Source organism: Cannabis sativa, chromosome 1 (genome assembly GCF_029168945.1).
Source record: "Cannabis sativa cultivar Pink pepper isolate KNU-18-1 chromosome 1, ASM2916894v1, whole genome shotgun sequence".
Classification (NCBI taxonomy): Eukaryota; Viridiplantae; Streptophyta; class Magnoliopsida; order Rosales; family Cannabaceae; genus Cannabis; species Cannabis sativa.
In genome coordinates this window covers 27,099,212-27,112,722 of record NC_083601.1, presented here as the reverse complement: position 1 = coordinate 27,112,722, position 13,511 = coordinate 27,099,212, and the positions used below count along the sequence as shown (strand labels likewise).

At 31.9% G+C, this 13,511-nt stretch overlaps 1 protein-coding gene across 1 annotated transcript; it reads right to left on the bottom strand.

Moving 5' to 3' along the window:
* On the bottom strand, positions 1–4,165 carry LOC115705708 (chloride channel protein CLC-c-like). Its single transcript, XM_030633121.2, has 8 exons — positions 3,997–4,165; positions 3,452–3,728; positions 2,923–3,123; positions 2,546–2,723; positions 2,185–2,447; positions 1,810–2,079; positions 598–1,723; positions 1–509 (listed from the first exon to the last, which is right to left on the bottom strand). Exons 1-8 carry the CDS (start codon positions 4,004–4,006, stop codon positions 414–416), a joined length of 2,421 nt encoding a protein of 806 aa, XP_030488981.2. The 5' UTR covers positions 4,007–4,165; the 3' UTR covers positions 1–413.
* Positions 4,166–13,511: the final 9,346 nt, after the last annotated feature.

Here is a 13,511-nt window from a genome sequence, read left to right as displayed (position 1 = left end):
GATAAAAACAGTAGACATAGCATGTCCCTTTATTGCTAAAAAGGCACATATGGTGCCCAATACTATTCGAGGTGGTATATTATTGAGCACCATATGGTGGTCACTTTTATCCATTATTGTTTATATGATGAGAAAAAAATAAGTAACAAAAGAAACTATCCTTAAAATAATAAAATAACTAAAACTGACTTTACATGTGACAATGGATGAACTAAACATGATAGGAAGAAAAAGCTAAATCATAGTATGAGAGTTGCCACATTGGCCGGTGGAAATCATATTGATGCAATCAATAGTACCCAATGCAACTGTGCATCAGATTGTAGAAATGTCAATGTTCATACTTCAAATCGGTTGAATCTTGAATATTTCCTCCCAAATGTACAACACCTTTGATGACATGATATGGGGCTTCATTTTTGCTTGTGAGGATCCATATGAGGGTATAGTCCCAAAATGTGCTCCTCCATGAAGTCGTGCCTCGTCAAAATTCCCACAATTGGATCTGTCTGTCATTCGTTTTCAAAGTACACATCATTTAACACTAATTTATATAATTATATAGAGAGAGAGAAGAATGTGAAAAGCATATAATACCTTTTGGCTCCTTGGCACCACGCACATGTGCCTGAGACCAAGTTGGCGAAAGAGAATGGCAGCTTTGGCAAGTGACATGGAATCAACCACTGTGTATGGAGATGTGTTTGTAATAGGATGAAGATCCACGTACATCTCCATCTCCTCCTCTTCAATATCAATATCCTCCAATTTGATTCCTTTCCCTGATCCTGCTTTTGCAAAATCAGACGCAGAGAACCTTCCTAGTATCTCCCTACCACACATAACTTTCTCCTTTGTAAAGTTTTTCCCCTTTAGCAAAACAAGCAAATGAGACCTCAACACTAGACCACACAACTCTGGAGAGTCTGAAAAAGGCGGTTCATCAATCACCGGAAACCCATTATGCCCTGTTATCCTTAGCGCATGTAGTATAGTTCCCACCTTTTCGATGCCAGAAAAGGTTATCAACGGACAGGAAACAACATCACCTGCAACCAAATGCCTCATGAAAGGCTCAGAATGAGCCTCCATATAAGGCAATCCCTTTATTTTCAAGATTTGGTCATACACTCCCTTGTTGAAGCAATCACCCACAGTTTTAGATATTAGAAGAACAAGCATCACAAGAGGGAGCAACAACAGATCATTTGTAAGTTCAAGCAGTATGATACACAAGGAAACCGTCATTCTCATTGTGCCGCCGAGGAAAGAGGCTGCACCAAGTAAGGCAAAGAGACCAGTGTCCAAGTGAGAGGCTGTTTCAAAGAGTCTTCCAACAAGTCTGCCATAACAAGCTCCAGCAAGTATGACTGGGATAAAAAGTCCAGAAGGAATAGCTATTCCATAAGTTACAATTCCAAGGAAGTAAACAGCTGCAAAGAAGATGAAGAGTGAGGATATCTGGAACTCCTTTATTGTGCCTGTACTGACGAGGTTGCGAATAGCATCATCGTTGGTGTTTAAGAAAAGGGAGGCAAGATCATTGTAGTGGCCTGGTGGACACTGGAAGGCCTTATAGTTACCAGAATAAACAGTAGGGCAGCTAACTGTGAGGCCTTCAGGGCAAGGGATGCACTTGGCAGACCAAGGCAAGAAGAAAGAGCAACATGAAGTCAAAATGGCTATGGTCATAACCAGTAAGATTTTTGCAACAGGACCTTTTCTGCAGGTAAATCAAAGAATGCTTAGGATTGACTGATATTATAGTATTGTTTCTTTTCTATTGAAATAAGAGATGGGGATACATACTCATTAATAATGCTATAAGTTCGAACTACCTTGTCCACAAGGTAGTTGTAGAGACTTCCAAGTAAGCCTCCAATAACACCAAGGAATATCACAGCTAAAATATCAGAGGCACTAAATATTGCTTCAGCTGAGCTTACATCGTACATGATCAGACCTCCTAGCCCGAATAGACCACATTTTCCCGTAGAGCAAAATTGTATAAAAGCTCTCATTACTATAGCAACTACTGCTGTTGTGAAAAATGCCCTCCAAAGAAGTGCTCCTCGCCACCTAAACCACCATTGTCCAGACACCAAACACAAACCAATAAATATTCCATTTATTTATTGCTATTAATATTTTTTATTTGAGAAGCAAGGTATGGAAGCTATGTACCAAGAAGCAGCCTCCTCAAGGGCAAACAGAACACCACCAACGGGGGCACGAAATGCTGCAGCTACTCCAGCAGCAGCACCACAAGTGATCAAGTCTCGTCGATCCCTATCATTCTTGAAGTATCTCAGCCACGACCATGTCAAATGATACTTGCGTGAACCTCCTTGTCCAAGCAGAGAAGCTATGCAAGCCCCTGTGTGTACCATAGGCCCTTCTTTACCCACCACAAAGCCTGCAGAGACTCCCAAAATGGATCCAAAAATCTTCCAAATCCGAGTAAAACCAAGTAAGAAGTGGGAAGGAGAATTCAAAACAGATAAGGGATATGCTAAGACTAAGAGAAGAGACTTTTCTTGTATACCTTGACAAGGAGGGTGCTTGGAGCGAGTATTGAATGAGCATCAATACCATTGAGATAGGCTTTAACCTCTGGAATACCAGAACCTGCTGCAGCTGGAGCAATATAAGCACATAAAGCACCTGCTGCAACTGCCAAACCAATGTTGCAACCAGCAAATGCAGCAAAAGCCGTGTAGTATCTGCACTCGAACCACTTCTATTGTCTTAGTTACATGGGAGGTTTCTTTAGCATTTAGCTCAGAAGAGTAAGATGAGTCATTGTAGAATCAAAGTAATAATCTATGATATGAAAACTCTTCAATGATCATCAAAACAAATCAGGCTAAAAACACAGGAAAAACTTTAATAGATAAATGAAATAGTGGAGTCAAATTTCACCTATGCTTAGACATAAGATCAGTAGTCAAAAGGAGCTTAAAATCTGCAATATTCTCGACTGCAATATTATTTAAGAAGCCAACTAGTCCTGTTCCGAGTCCAATGAGAAGAGCAAATGCCCACTTGAGTAGTACATACTGAAATATGTGCACCTTCTTCTTTGATCTCCAATCCTGCTTAAAGAGTTCATTTTCAGCAATCCTGAAATCATTTTATTATTAGCCTCAATGAAAAGAAAGAAGAAACATTGAAAAAAAAAAAAAACAATTGAATTCTCGAATCAGAAAAAGAAAAATTAACTTCGAAAAGAGCTTAGCAAACAATTCCAGTTAATAATTCCAACAAATGTCACCGTCAGAAAGATATTTGCCACTCAAATAACAATTCATTCTCAAACACAAATCAAAATGTAATACAAACCCAAATTCATTATATAAAATATATCGTTAAATCCATCAACAAATCACTAAATTTGCAACAATAATTTCAAGGTATTTTCCTAGAAGAAGAAGTGGGTTGATCGACTTACTCATAATCAAGACTCTCGATTGAATAGAGATTGGAACCAACTATGGCAATTTGGGAAGTAGTGTTTCTCCTCTTCAGCAAAAGAGGCTGAGTAGTAGAGAAGCTCTTATCATCGGCATCGACAGACACAGATATCTCCGACCAATATTGTCGGATCTCCTTCCCATTCGCATCCCACAGTTCTCGAGTCTCCACCACCTCACAATTATCATCATCATCACCATTACCATTACCAATACCATCACCATGCGGATCCATATTATGCTTCCCCTGCAACCCTGCATATACTTATCACCATCAACCATACTCTTCCTTTCATCGATTCGATACATATCCATATATATACAATAATTTTTTGACACCAAAAAAAATAAAAAGCTGGGATCAAATTGTAGCTTGTGATTCTAAAATTCAATTTGTATTCTTCTATTTGTACTGAATAATTAATTTTATATTTTTATTGAACAAATAAAAATGAAGTTGTGGGATTGATTGATTGATTGGTGGTGTAGCATAACAAAATTTAATCTAGCAAAAAGAACCAACCAGAATCCATGTCAAAGGATCATTAGAATTAGAATACTAATTTCCCAGATGCCAACAAAATGAATAGATACATTTTTTTTTTTTTTTGCATGTAATGAAAATCAAAGTAATATATAGAAAAGTAAAATAAAATTGGGTAAGGACCACATATGCCTTTGTGTCACAGGATCCTTCTTTCATCATAAATGTCCATACTAATATAAATAGGGACACGTTCACTCCACAAAATTTTATAAATTATTTTATTTAATATGCTAAATTCTAAATACTAATCAGCCATGATTTTGGTCAAAATTTTGTTCAACTCTAAAATTTAATCTTATTTTAACCCTTAATAGTTATGATCCGATCTGTAATGTAATTCTAATCCTGAAAATATTTGACCAAAATCAACCTAATTTTATTATTTTTCATTTAATAAAATATAGAAGTAAAATTTTCAAATATTGGTCTATATGATATTTGTTCTTATTATATATAGATATAGATTTTTTTTTTTTTTTAGGAATTTTTACAAATATTTATAAAATTTTAAATAATTTGCAAAATAATTTTGGATTCATTTGGTATGTCGTACTGTATTTGTATTGTATATTATTATATTGAATGTTATTTTATGTAAAATTACATGAGATATTGAATTTTATGGGCATATAAATGTATAATATTTTAGTGTAAATTAAAATTTAACAATATGATACATTATTCAATATTACCCTATATACTATTTTTTTTTATTTATTTTTTTAAATTTAAGTTTGGGTTGCTCCGGTGATTTCTGTGTGGGTTGCTATGTAAATTTTAGTTGCGATTTAAGTTTCTCCGTTGGTTGCTATGTGGATTTTCGTAAAAATACAAAAAAAAAAAAAAAAAAAACTTTGAAGTATAAAAATAAAATAATAAAAAAAAAAACTTCTATTTAATACAACACAATAAAATACAACCTATACGACTTACCAAATGAGCTCTAAAACCATTAGCGTTTAGGTGTGTATAAAACAAGTTTTAAAATAACTTATTATATGCACATGAGACGAGAGATTAGCAGAGAGTGCTCCTATGTTTCCATCCCCGTCCATTCTGTGACAGTCAGTAGTCTTGTGATCCGTAAGGGGAAATATCGGGTAAGCTGTGCAATCCCACATCGCCTGGGGAAGATCAAGTGTGATGATTCTGAGACTGTGTAGGTATGGGACTACACAGTTGAAGAAAGCTTAAATGGATTGATTGGTACTACCTATATCAACAAGGTGCATCTTGTTTTTCGGCAGCCCATTACGAAAGAACTCCACAATTAAGCGTGCTTGACCTGGAGTAATTTCAGGATAGGTGACCTCCTGGAAAGTTTTCCCAAGAAGCGTGCGAGTGAGGACAAAGCACGCTGGAAACACTTGTGTTGGTCTGTAGGGTCAGTCATCAATTTAGGAAGCAGCCAGAGTGACATACTTGTGTATAAAAGCCATTATTCTGTGGGTGTAGGACCCAATGAAGACTTGAAGCGGGAACGTTCCATATTTCGGCATATTCCTCATCGAGAATAGGGCAGGAACCGGCGAAAAATTCTCTAATGTAAAAATAAAGTTTATATAAAAAATCTAAATGAATAAAACTATTAAACTAAATAAAAATTTAAATTTACACGTTATTTATTATTCAATAATATTAATTATCATCCAAAACATACTTTAAAAATTTATAAAAAAATTATATTAATATACTAAAAGAATATAAACATAAATTATAAAATATAAATATTATTAAAAAAATAATTAAAATATTAAACGGTTCTTGTCAAGGCGGGGAGTATCATCCCCGTCCCTTCCTATTTAATATTCGAGGACAAAAAATGATCCTCGTCCCCGCTCGTTTTTTTTTTTTTTTGAAAGAATACCTCAAGTTCATAAACTAAGAAAGAAAGATGGGAACAACATGAGGGAGTCCCTCCCCTTAAATAGTACTAGCCTCGTTCCCCATTTAGATGGGGAATTGCCACCCATTAGGGGCGGTCCCGTGGCCCTTATCTCCATGGAAAAAATGTGTATCCCTAATTAGTGCCAAAAAGATAAAATGTATTATTATTATTATTTAAATATGTTTTTTTTTAATAAATCATGTAATTTTATTAATAACAATCAATTAAAATAATAGCCTGCAACCCAATCGAGAAATCTCCCGAATTGAAAACACGACCAGGATTAGAATCAGAAAAACGAGCCACCCAATTGGCTATCTGATTCCCATATCGCGCTTGGCAAAAGAAACTAATATAAAATTAGATGAAAATGAATGTAGCATCACAGTTAACTTTAAGAACACATATATTCAATTTCTTCTACTGCTTAGAAGACACAACAGTATAAAATGTAGCAGTAGGTTCATTCAACCCATTAACTTGAGCACTCAATTACTGTGTAATGTATATAATTGGATCATTAACAACTCCTTCAATCGCAGAGAATTTGTTATTCCCAACCACTAACAATGATTTGATAGTGAGCCATCGAAGAACAAAGAAGATCACTAACTAACAAAGAAATAAAATAAAATAAAATCATGTTACAGAGACAAAACTAATTGGAGTAACCTAAACAAAAAAGACACTCAAAATCATATCACAAAAATAAGATTAATCGCAGTAGTAAAAATCTAATCACATTAACAAAACTAAAATTCTCGACCAACCCACGCCTAAGCCCAAAAAGAGCCGGTGGGCTGACTAGAAAAAAGAAAAAAAAAAAAAAAAAAAAAAAAAAAAAAACCTCCAGCAGTTAAAAATTTATGAACTTTTTGAAACATGTTTTTAGTTATATAAATAATTCAAAATTTTGAGAAAAAAAAATAAAATTAAAAAATTGATGAGATATATGAAAAATTAAAATATACATTCAGAAATTTAAATTATAATTTTTACAATAAATAAAAGAATTATTTCACAAATACATAAAAATAATAAAAAAATATATTAAAAATATAGTTGTACGAAATTTTAAATATTTTTACGATTTTTTATTATTTGTATGTTATTTTTTGTTGTTGTTTGGATCTTATTTTTTTTTATTACTTTTATGTTGTTTTCTTATTATTTCATATTATTTTTATAGATTGTAAAAATGTAAAAAAAATAAAAATTGAACCAAATAGTACCAATAAATCCTTTTAACTCTTTTTTAACTATACAATCTCATACTTATACATCATCATCACACTTATTTTCTCCAAGTGAAATGAGATTGCACAATTTACTCGCTATTTCTCTTATGAATAAAGAGACTATTGACTATCACAATCATCTACGTAAAAAATATAAAATTTACTAAAAAAAAATAATATTTTATATAATTATTCCATAAATAAAAAGATAGAGACGCGTGTCCCAGCTGTTTTTGTGGTTTGTTCTCTTATCTATATATAAACAGCAAAAGCTGCTCTATCAAAAAAAACACCAAAAGTAGTTATTATGACAATTAGCCTCGCGCAATCATTTAATTAAATCCACTTTTCTGGACGCTCTAATGTCGACAGCTAACAAACTTCTTTCTTCAATAATATTTGAGCACCTATTTCAGTTTTTCACTCTTTATATGGTCAAATTTTTTTAAAATAGTTTTCTAAATATTAAATTAAAAAAAAAAACTAAAAATCAAAAAACAACAAAATACTATTTTTTATTTTTAAATATAATTTTTATTTTTTTTCTTCAACATATATATATTTTTTAATATTTTCTCTCGAGTTCAGGATTGGGTCAAGGCTGGATTTGGTGTAATAACTAAAATATTTAGTTATTATTTTCTATTACATTAGTGTAAATATTTCTCTAAAGTTATTAGAAAAATATATTCTTTTGAGATTATGGAAATTATGGGCCTTAGTTTTATTGTCCATTATTAACTTTATTAAGTTAAAAGATGATTTTAGTATTATTTTGATATAGATATAATTTCAACTATTTGATTTAATCGTGATAGTAGTAGTATATTAAAATTGGCTAACCTAAAATTAAAGTGTCATGCATATATATTTATAGCTTTCTAATTGTGCCTAGATTTATTGAAAAAAATTAGTGGGTTTGTTTGTGTGATGCTGTAATAATTATATGGGAGCCAAGGTTTAGGTGTAGCATAAAGAGGAAAGCATGGATAGATGGTTAATCATCAAACCAAAATAAAAATTTGGTCAAGCAATAATAGGAGGCACACGTGGAGGTTATAAAATAAATAGCTAACAATGAAAAACTAAGTTGAATGCTTATTAATCACATTTGGCATATTGTTTTGAAATGGAGTTTCACTCATTATTTAATTAATTAATTTGATGGTGTGTTGGAGTTAGTGGGCAACTAACTCTCAGTATCATCACCACCTCCATCCAAAGTTTCATCTCTATCTTAATTTCAAGAGTTTTCGATCATATTATTTCTAGAAATTTATCTTGAACAATTTGGTAAGTCTCTAAACTGAAACCTTAGTTTCTTTTCCTTGTTTATTTTATAAAGGCCCTAATATAGATTTGTTGTTTCACTAATGGGGGAACAGTAGGTGAGATTCCACAAGAGTTAAGCTCCAATCACTCCTTAATTATAGGCTCTCGGCTAGCATGTGGAAACAAAGGTATATTGTTTAGTCATCTTAATTTTGAATTTTTAGATTCAAGGTTAAGTTATATATAAATATATATATATATTTAGATATATATATATCACTATAAAAAAATGTTCTAATAAATGAGTATGAAACTAGGTTTTCTTAAAGCAAATATTGGTTCTCAAAAGGTTACTTTTGCAATCAAGATTACAATCTCCACATTAGGTAAGTAGTAAAATAAGTTTTTTTGTATGTAATAATATTCATAGGAAGAGTAAGCATTGTAAAAGAAAAATTAATTAAGGTCTTGTGCTTGACTCTTTATTGTTTGTTATTTAATATACTATATACAACATTCATGTTATTTAAGTATGTATGTATAGTGTAATTAAAAGTCTAAGGCACTGTGTTTTATTTATTTATGTTATTAATGTTTCAATTATTTTAATTTATCAATTATTATGTAAGAAAGTTTTTCAAGAAGTGGACGAGTGAGACAAAGCACGCTGGAAAAACTCGTATTGATCTGCAAAATCAGTCGTCATTCCATGATTATTCCAATATATATATTATGATATTTCTTTATAATTACACTTATTTTATTGTGATTATTTTTATGATTATTGATTTATATTTTAGAAAAAAAATTAATCATAGTGTAATGATTAATCGTGTGTGAAGAATAATATAAAACTAATAAAAAATTAAAATCTTAATAATAAGAATTAAAAAATTAATTTATCTGAAAAATAAAATTTCAATAAATTTTGTTAATATTAACAATTTTGTCAAAGTCTAATTTAATTTTTGCATATGGTCTTGTTCAAGTATTGCCTATAAGGCATTGTACAAACTCGAGAGGGCCCTACGTTCCACCAAACCAATAATAGTATATCACGTTAGTGCTATAGACACTCTTAATTATTATTTATCATAATATGACTACATTTTTTGCTAGCTTGATTTTTTTTTTTCACATTTATATTTAATGTGTCAGGATATATAAATATCATTATTGGAGATACACGTCTAATATTATTAGTGTACAATTTAATATATATGGGATGTTACTTATTTTACTTTAATAAATATTATAAAATATATATTAATCAATTATAAGACTATAATAGGCATTTTAGTACCTCATAACAATGTTTTTCTTATAAATAATATTAATAGAGAAATGATAAAAAAAATCTATGATAAATTAACAATAAATCTAAGATTTATTTATATATAATATACACGATAACAATATATAATAATTAGGTATATGCGTACATGATTGATTTATAGTAATTATTGCAATTTAATAGTACAATACTATCAACTAAGTCTTTTTCCCTAGATCTCTAAATTAGAAGCAGTTTATTTATCTGATTATCAAGAGTATACAATTGTGATGAAACAATATGTATTTATAAAGTTAAGGATAGGACTTAGCTACATAACTTTAGTTGAATTAGGTCTGCTTATCAAAAGCTTCAGTTAACTAGAAAAGCCTATACTTCACACAGATGTTATAATAGCACATTAACTATTGATCACCAATAATATGAACTAACACAACAAAGAAGTATTATCCAATCAACCTAAATTTTAATAAAACTAATAAAATTTAATGTAAGCACAAATAAAATAAAAAGTAAAGTCTAGCTAACATCATCATTGTAAGGTATAATATTAACTATTTACAGCATATTTATAGCATACTACCGTGGTAGACAACTAAGAATGAACCATTTATTATAAATTAGTGTGTTCGACCATATATCATGTGTGATTTTGTTTTGTTCCTTAATTCTTGATCTTATTACACCTGCTCCAAAATAAGGTAGTGATTATAATATATAGAAAAATAAGTATTAGCACGGCAAAGCTAGAAATTTAAATATGGTGGACCAAAATAGAAACAAAATAATAAATTAGGAGAGAGATATATTTATAAAATTAAACTATTCATATAATATCAAAATCACATGCTATATTAATGATATTATTACATGAAAAAAAAACATATTCCAGATGTCCCCACTTCTCTACTGTGTTTGTGCTTATCACAATAATTGTTGGAAATTTTCTTTCGTAGGGATATGTATTTAATTAAGTCTTTGTTTTTAGTAAATTATAATTTAATTATATATAAGAATGTACATTGTAATTATTTAAGGTCTCCCACAATTTTTCTTAAAAATATTTGCAAGGTAAAAATAATTTTAAAGTAACCTCATTTTATGTACAAGCTTCAAAACAAATTATTATCTTATTTTTAGCATATATAGATCATAATCTTAATTCTTTTTCATCATAAGCCAAAAGTATGAAATATGATTTTTTGAACTTGAAACATGTTTTCTACAAGCGTGAAAACAAGCTATTTCGGAATAAGATTTTGCATCAAAAGTTATTCGAAATTTTACAAAAATAAAAATGATAGTAAAATTTTAAATAACTATACCATATATAATATATAATATCATATAAATAAATAAATTCCATAATATCATTAATACCTAAACAAAATACTCTTACCGTAAAAGGCACACTTTTTCCACAAGTTCATCTCTCTCTCTCTATATAAATACATACAAACAAAAATGCTATCCTGTTCACCATTTATCGAAAAAAAAAAATGTAATAATTGGATTTTAATTTTTTATTTTATAAGTATGATTTGAGTTGATATATGGCCTTTGATGTTAGGGAAAAAAATAATTAAATATATGGGTCCTGTCCTGACATCTCATTGGATTTATATTCTGTATGACTCTTGTATAAATGAGGGAGCCATTCAAACTCAAACCACTTTATCATTTCAGTATGGCCACCTCTAAATAATATTTCATTCTCACGCATTTAATGGATTAGTTATATATGTGAATAGTAGAAAAAAAATTAAATATCTTTCATTTAACTAAATAATTATACGATAAAATAATAAAAAACCCTACAAAATAATTATATAATTTTAGGTAATAATTATGAATATTTTATAGCAATCAAATAATCAAAAATCTTAGGTCAGTCACTAATATATATATATATGGTATTAGTAATTTGCAAAGCATGTTTGCTTAATGTTATAAGTTGTTATTACTCCGGCTTTCTACCAAAAGTGTTAGAATATTGTGGGGAGTGATGTCATCAATTGTGTACGTAAGTTCTTTGAAAATGGTACTCTTAAGAATGATTGTGATGCTGCTAATGTCATTTTGATCTCGAAGAAAAAGAATCCAGACCGTATGACTGATCTCCAGCCCATAGCTTTATGTAGTGTCATGTATAAAATCATCACTAAAGTTATGGTGAATAGAATGAAGCCTTTCATGGATACTATTGTTTCAGCCAATCAAAGTGCTTTTATTCCTGGCCGTCTAATCTTAGATAACATTCTTGTTTCGTTTGAGATATTACATTATCTTAAGAGGAAAAGAAAGGGTAAAGATGGCTACATGGCTTTGAAGTTAGACATGAGCAAGGCTTATGACCGGGTAGAGTGGGGCTTTCTCGAAGCTATGCTACGAAAATTGGGGTTTGCTAGTTATTGGATCCACTTGATTCTAAGGTGTGTGTCTTCCGCCAGATATCATGTTATCCACGGTCAGCATGAAATAGGTCCTATTGTCCCTTCACGAGGTATTCGTCAGGGTGATCCCTTGTCGTCGTACTTGTTTATTCTTTGCGCATAAGGTTTCTCGGCCCTTCTCCGAAAGTATGAACAACGTGGTTGGATTCACGGGTGTAAGGTGGCTAATGGGGCCCCCCCGTATCTCCCACATGCTCTTTGCAGATGATAGTTACTTGTATTGTAAAGCCACCAATGAAGAAGCTCTCCGAATAAAAGAAGTTCTCTAGAAATTTGAATTAGCTTCGGGTCAAAAGGCTAACTTCTCTAAATCTTCCATCTTCTTCAGCTCCAACTCTAGTACTGAAATGAAGGATAGGTTGACTACGCTCTTAGGCATGTGCATTGCCCCTGAGGGGAGTTTGTATCTTGGTCTTCCAAGTTCAATGGGGCGAAACAAAACTGCAGCTTTGGGTTACTTAAAGGAAAAGTTAAGGAAACGACTCCTAGCATGGGGCACTAAATTTCTTTCCAGAGCTGGCAAGGAGATCCTTATTAAAACGGTGGCTCAAGCCCTTCCTAGCTATGCCATGAGTGTATTTTTACTTCCCCTTGAGATCATTAGAGACATGGAAAGCATGATATGGAAAAATACTGGTGGCAGTCCTCTAGTAATTCTCCCTCAAGTATTCATTGGATGTCCTGGAAGCGTCTTTGTGGTCACAAAAGTAAGGGTGGTATGGGTTTTCGTAACCTTCGGGACTTTAATCTTTCTCTTTTGGGTAAACAGGGGTGGCGGCTGATGGCAAATCAGGATTCTCTTGTTTCCCGTGTGTTTAAAGCTAGATATTTTCCCCATGGTTCGTTTCTCACGGCTACTATTGGTCCAAATCCAAGCTTCGTTTGGCGTAGTATTTTGGAAGCTCAGTCTCTAGTGAAACAAGGCTCGAGATGGGTTATTGGTGATGGAAAAAACATCCTTGTTTTGGGGGAACCGTGGCTGCCTGACGAAGAAAATCCTCTGATTATTTCAAACCATCCTAGGCTCCTTAATGCTAAAGTTTGTAACTTGCTCACAATGGATGGGACTGAGTGGGAAACTGATATCTTAGAAGACTTGTTGGTGCCTCGTGACGTCCAACTGATACAGAGTATTCCCTTTCAATCTCAGCCTGGTGAAGATGTTCTTACTTGGTTGAAAGACTCATCCGGGATTTACACAGTTAGAAGTGCTTACAAGTTACTTTAGCAAATTAGTGGTGACTTCACTCTAGACGTCTCGGCTGAGGATAAGTTCTGGAAAAAGCTATGGCAACTTAAAACTCCTTCGAAAATGAAAAATCTAGTGTGGCGTGCGGCTAAAGGTT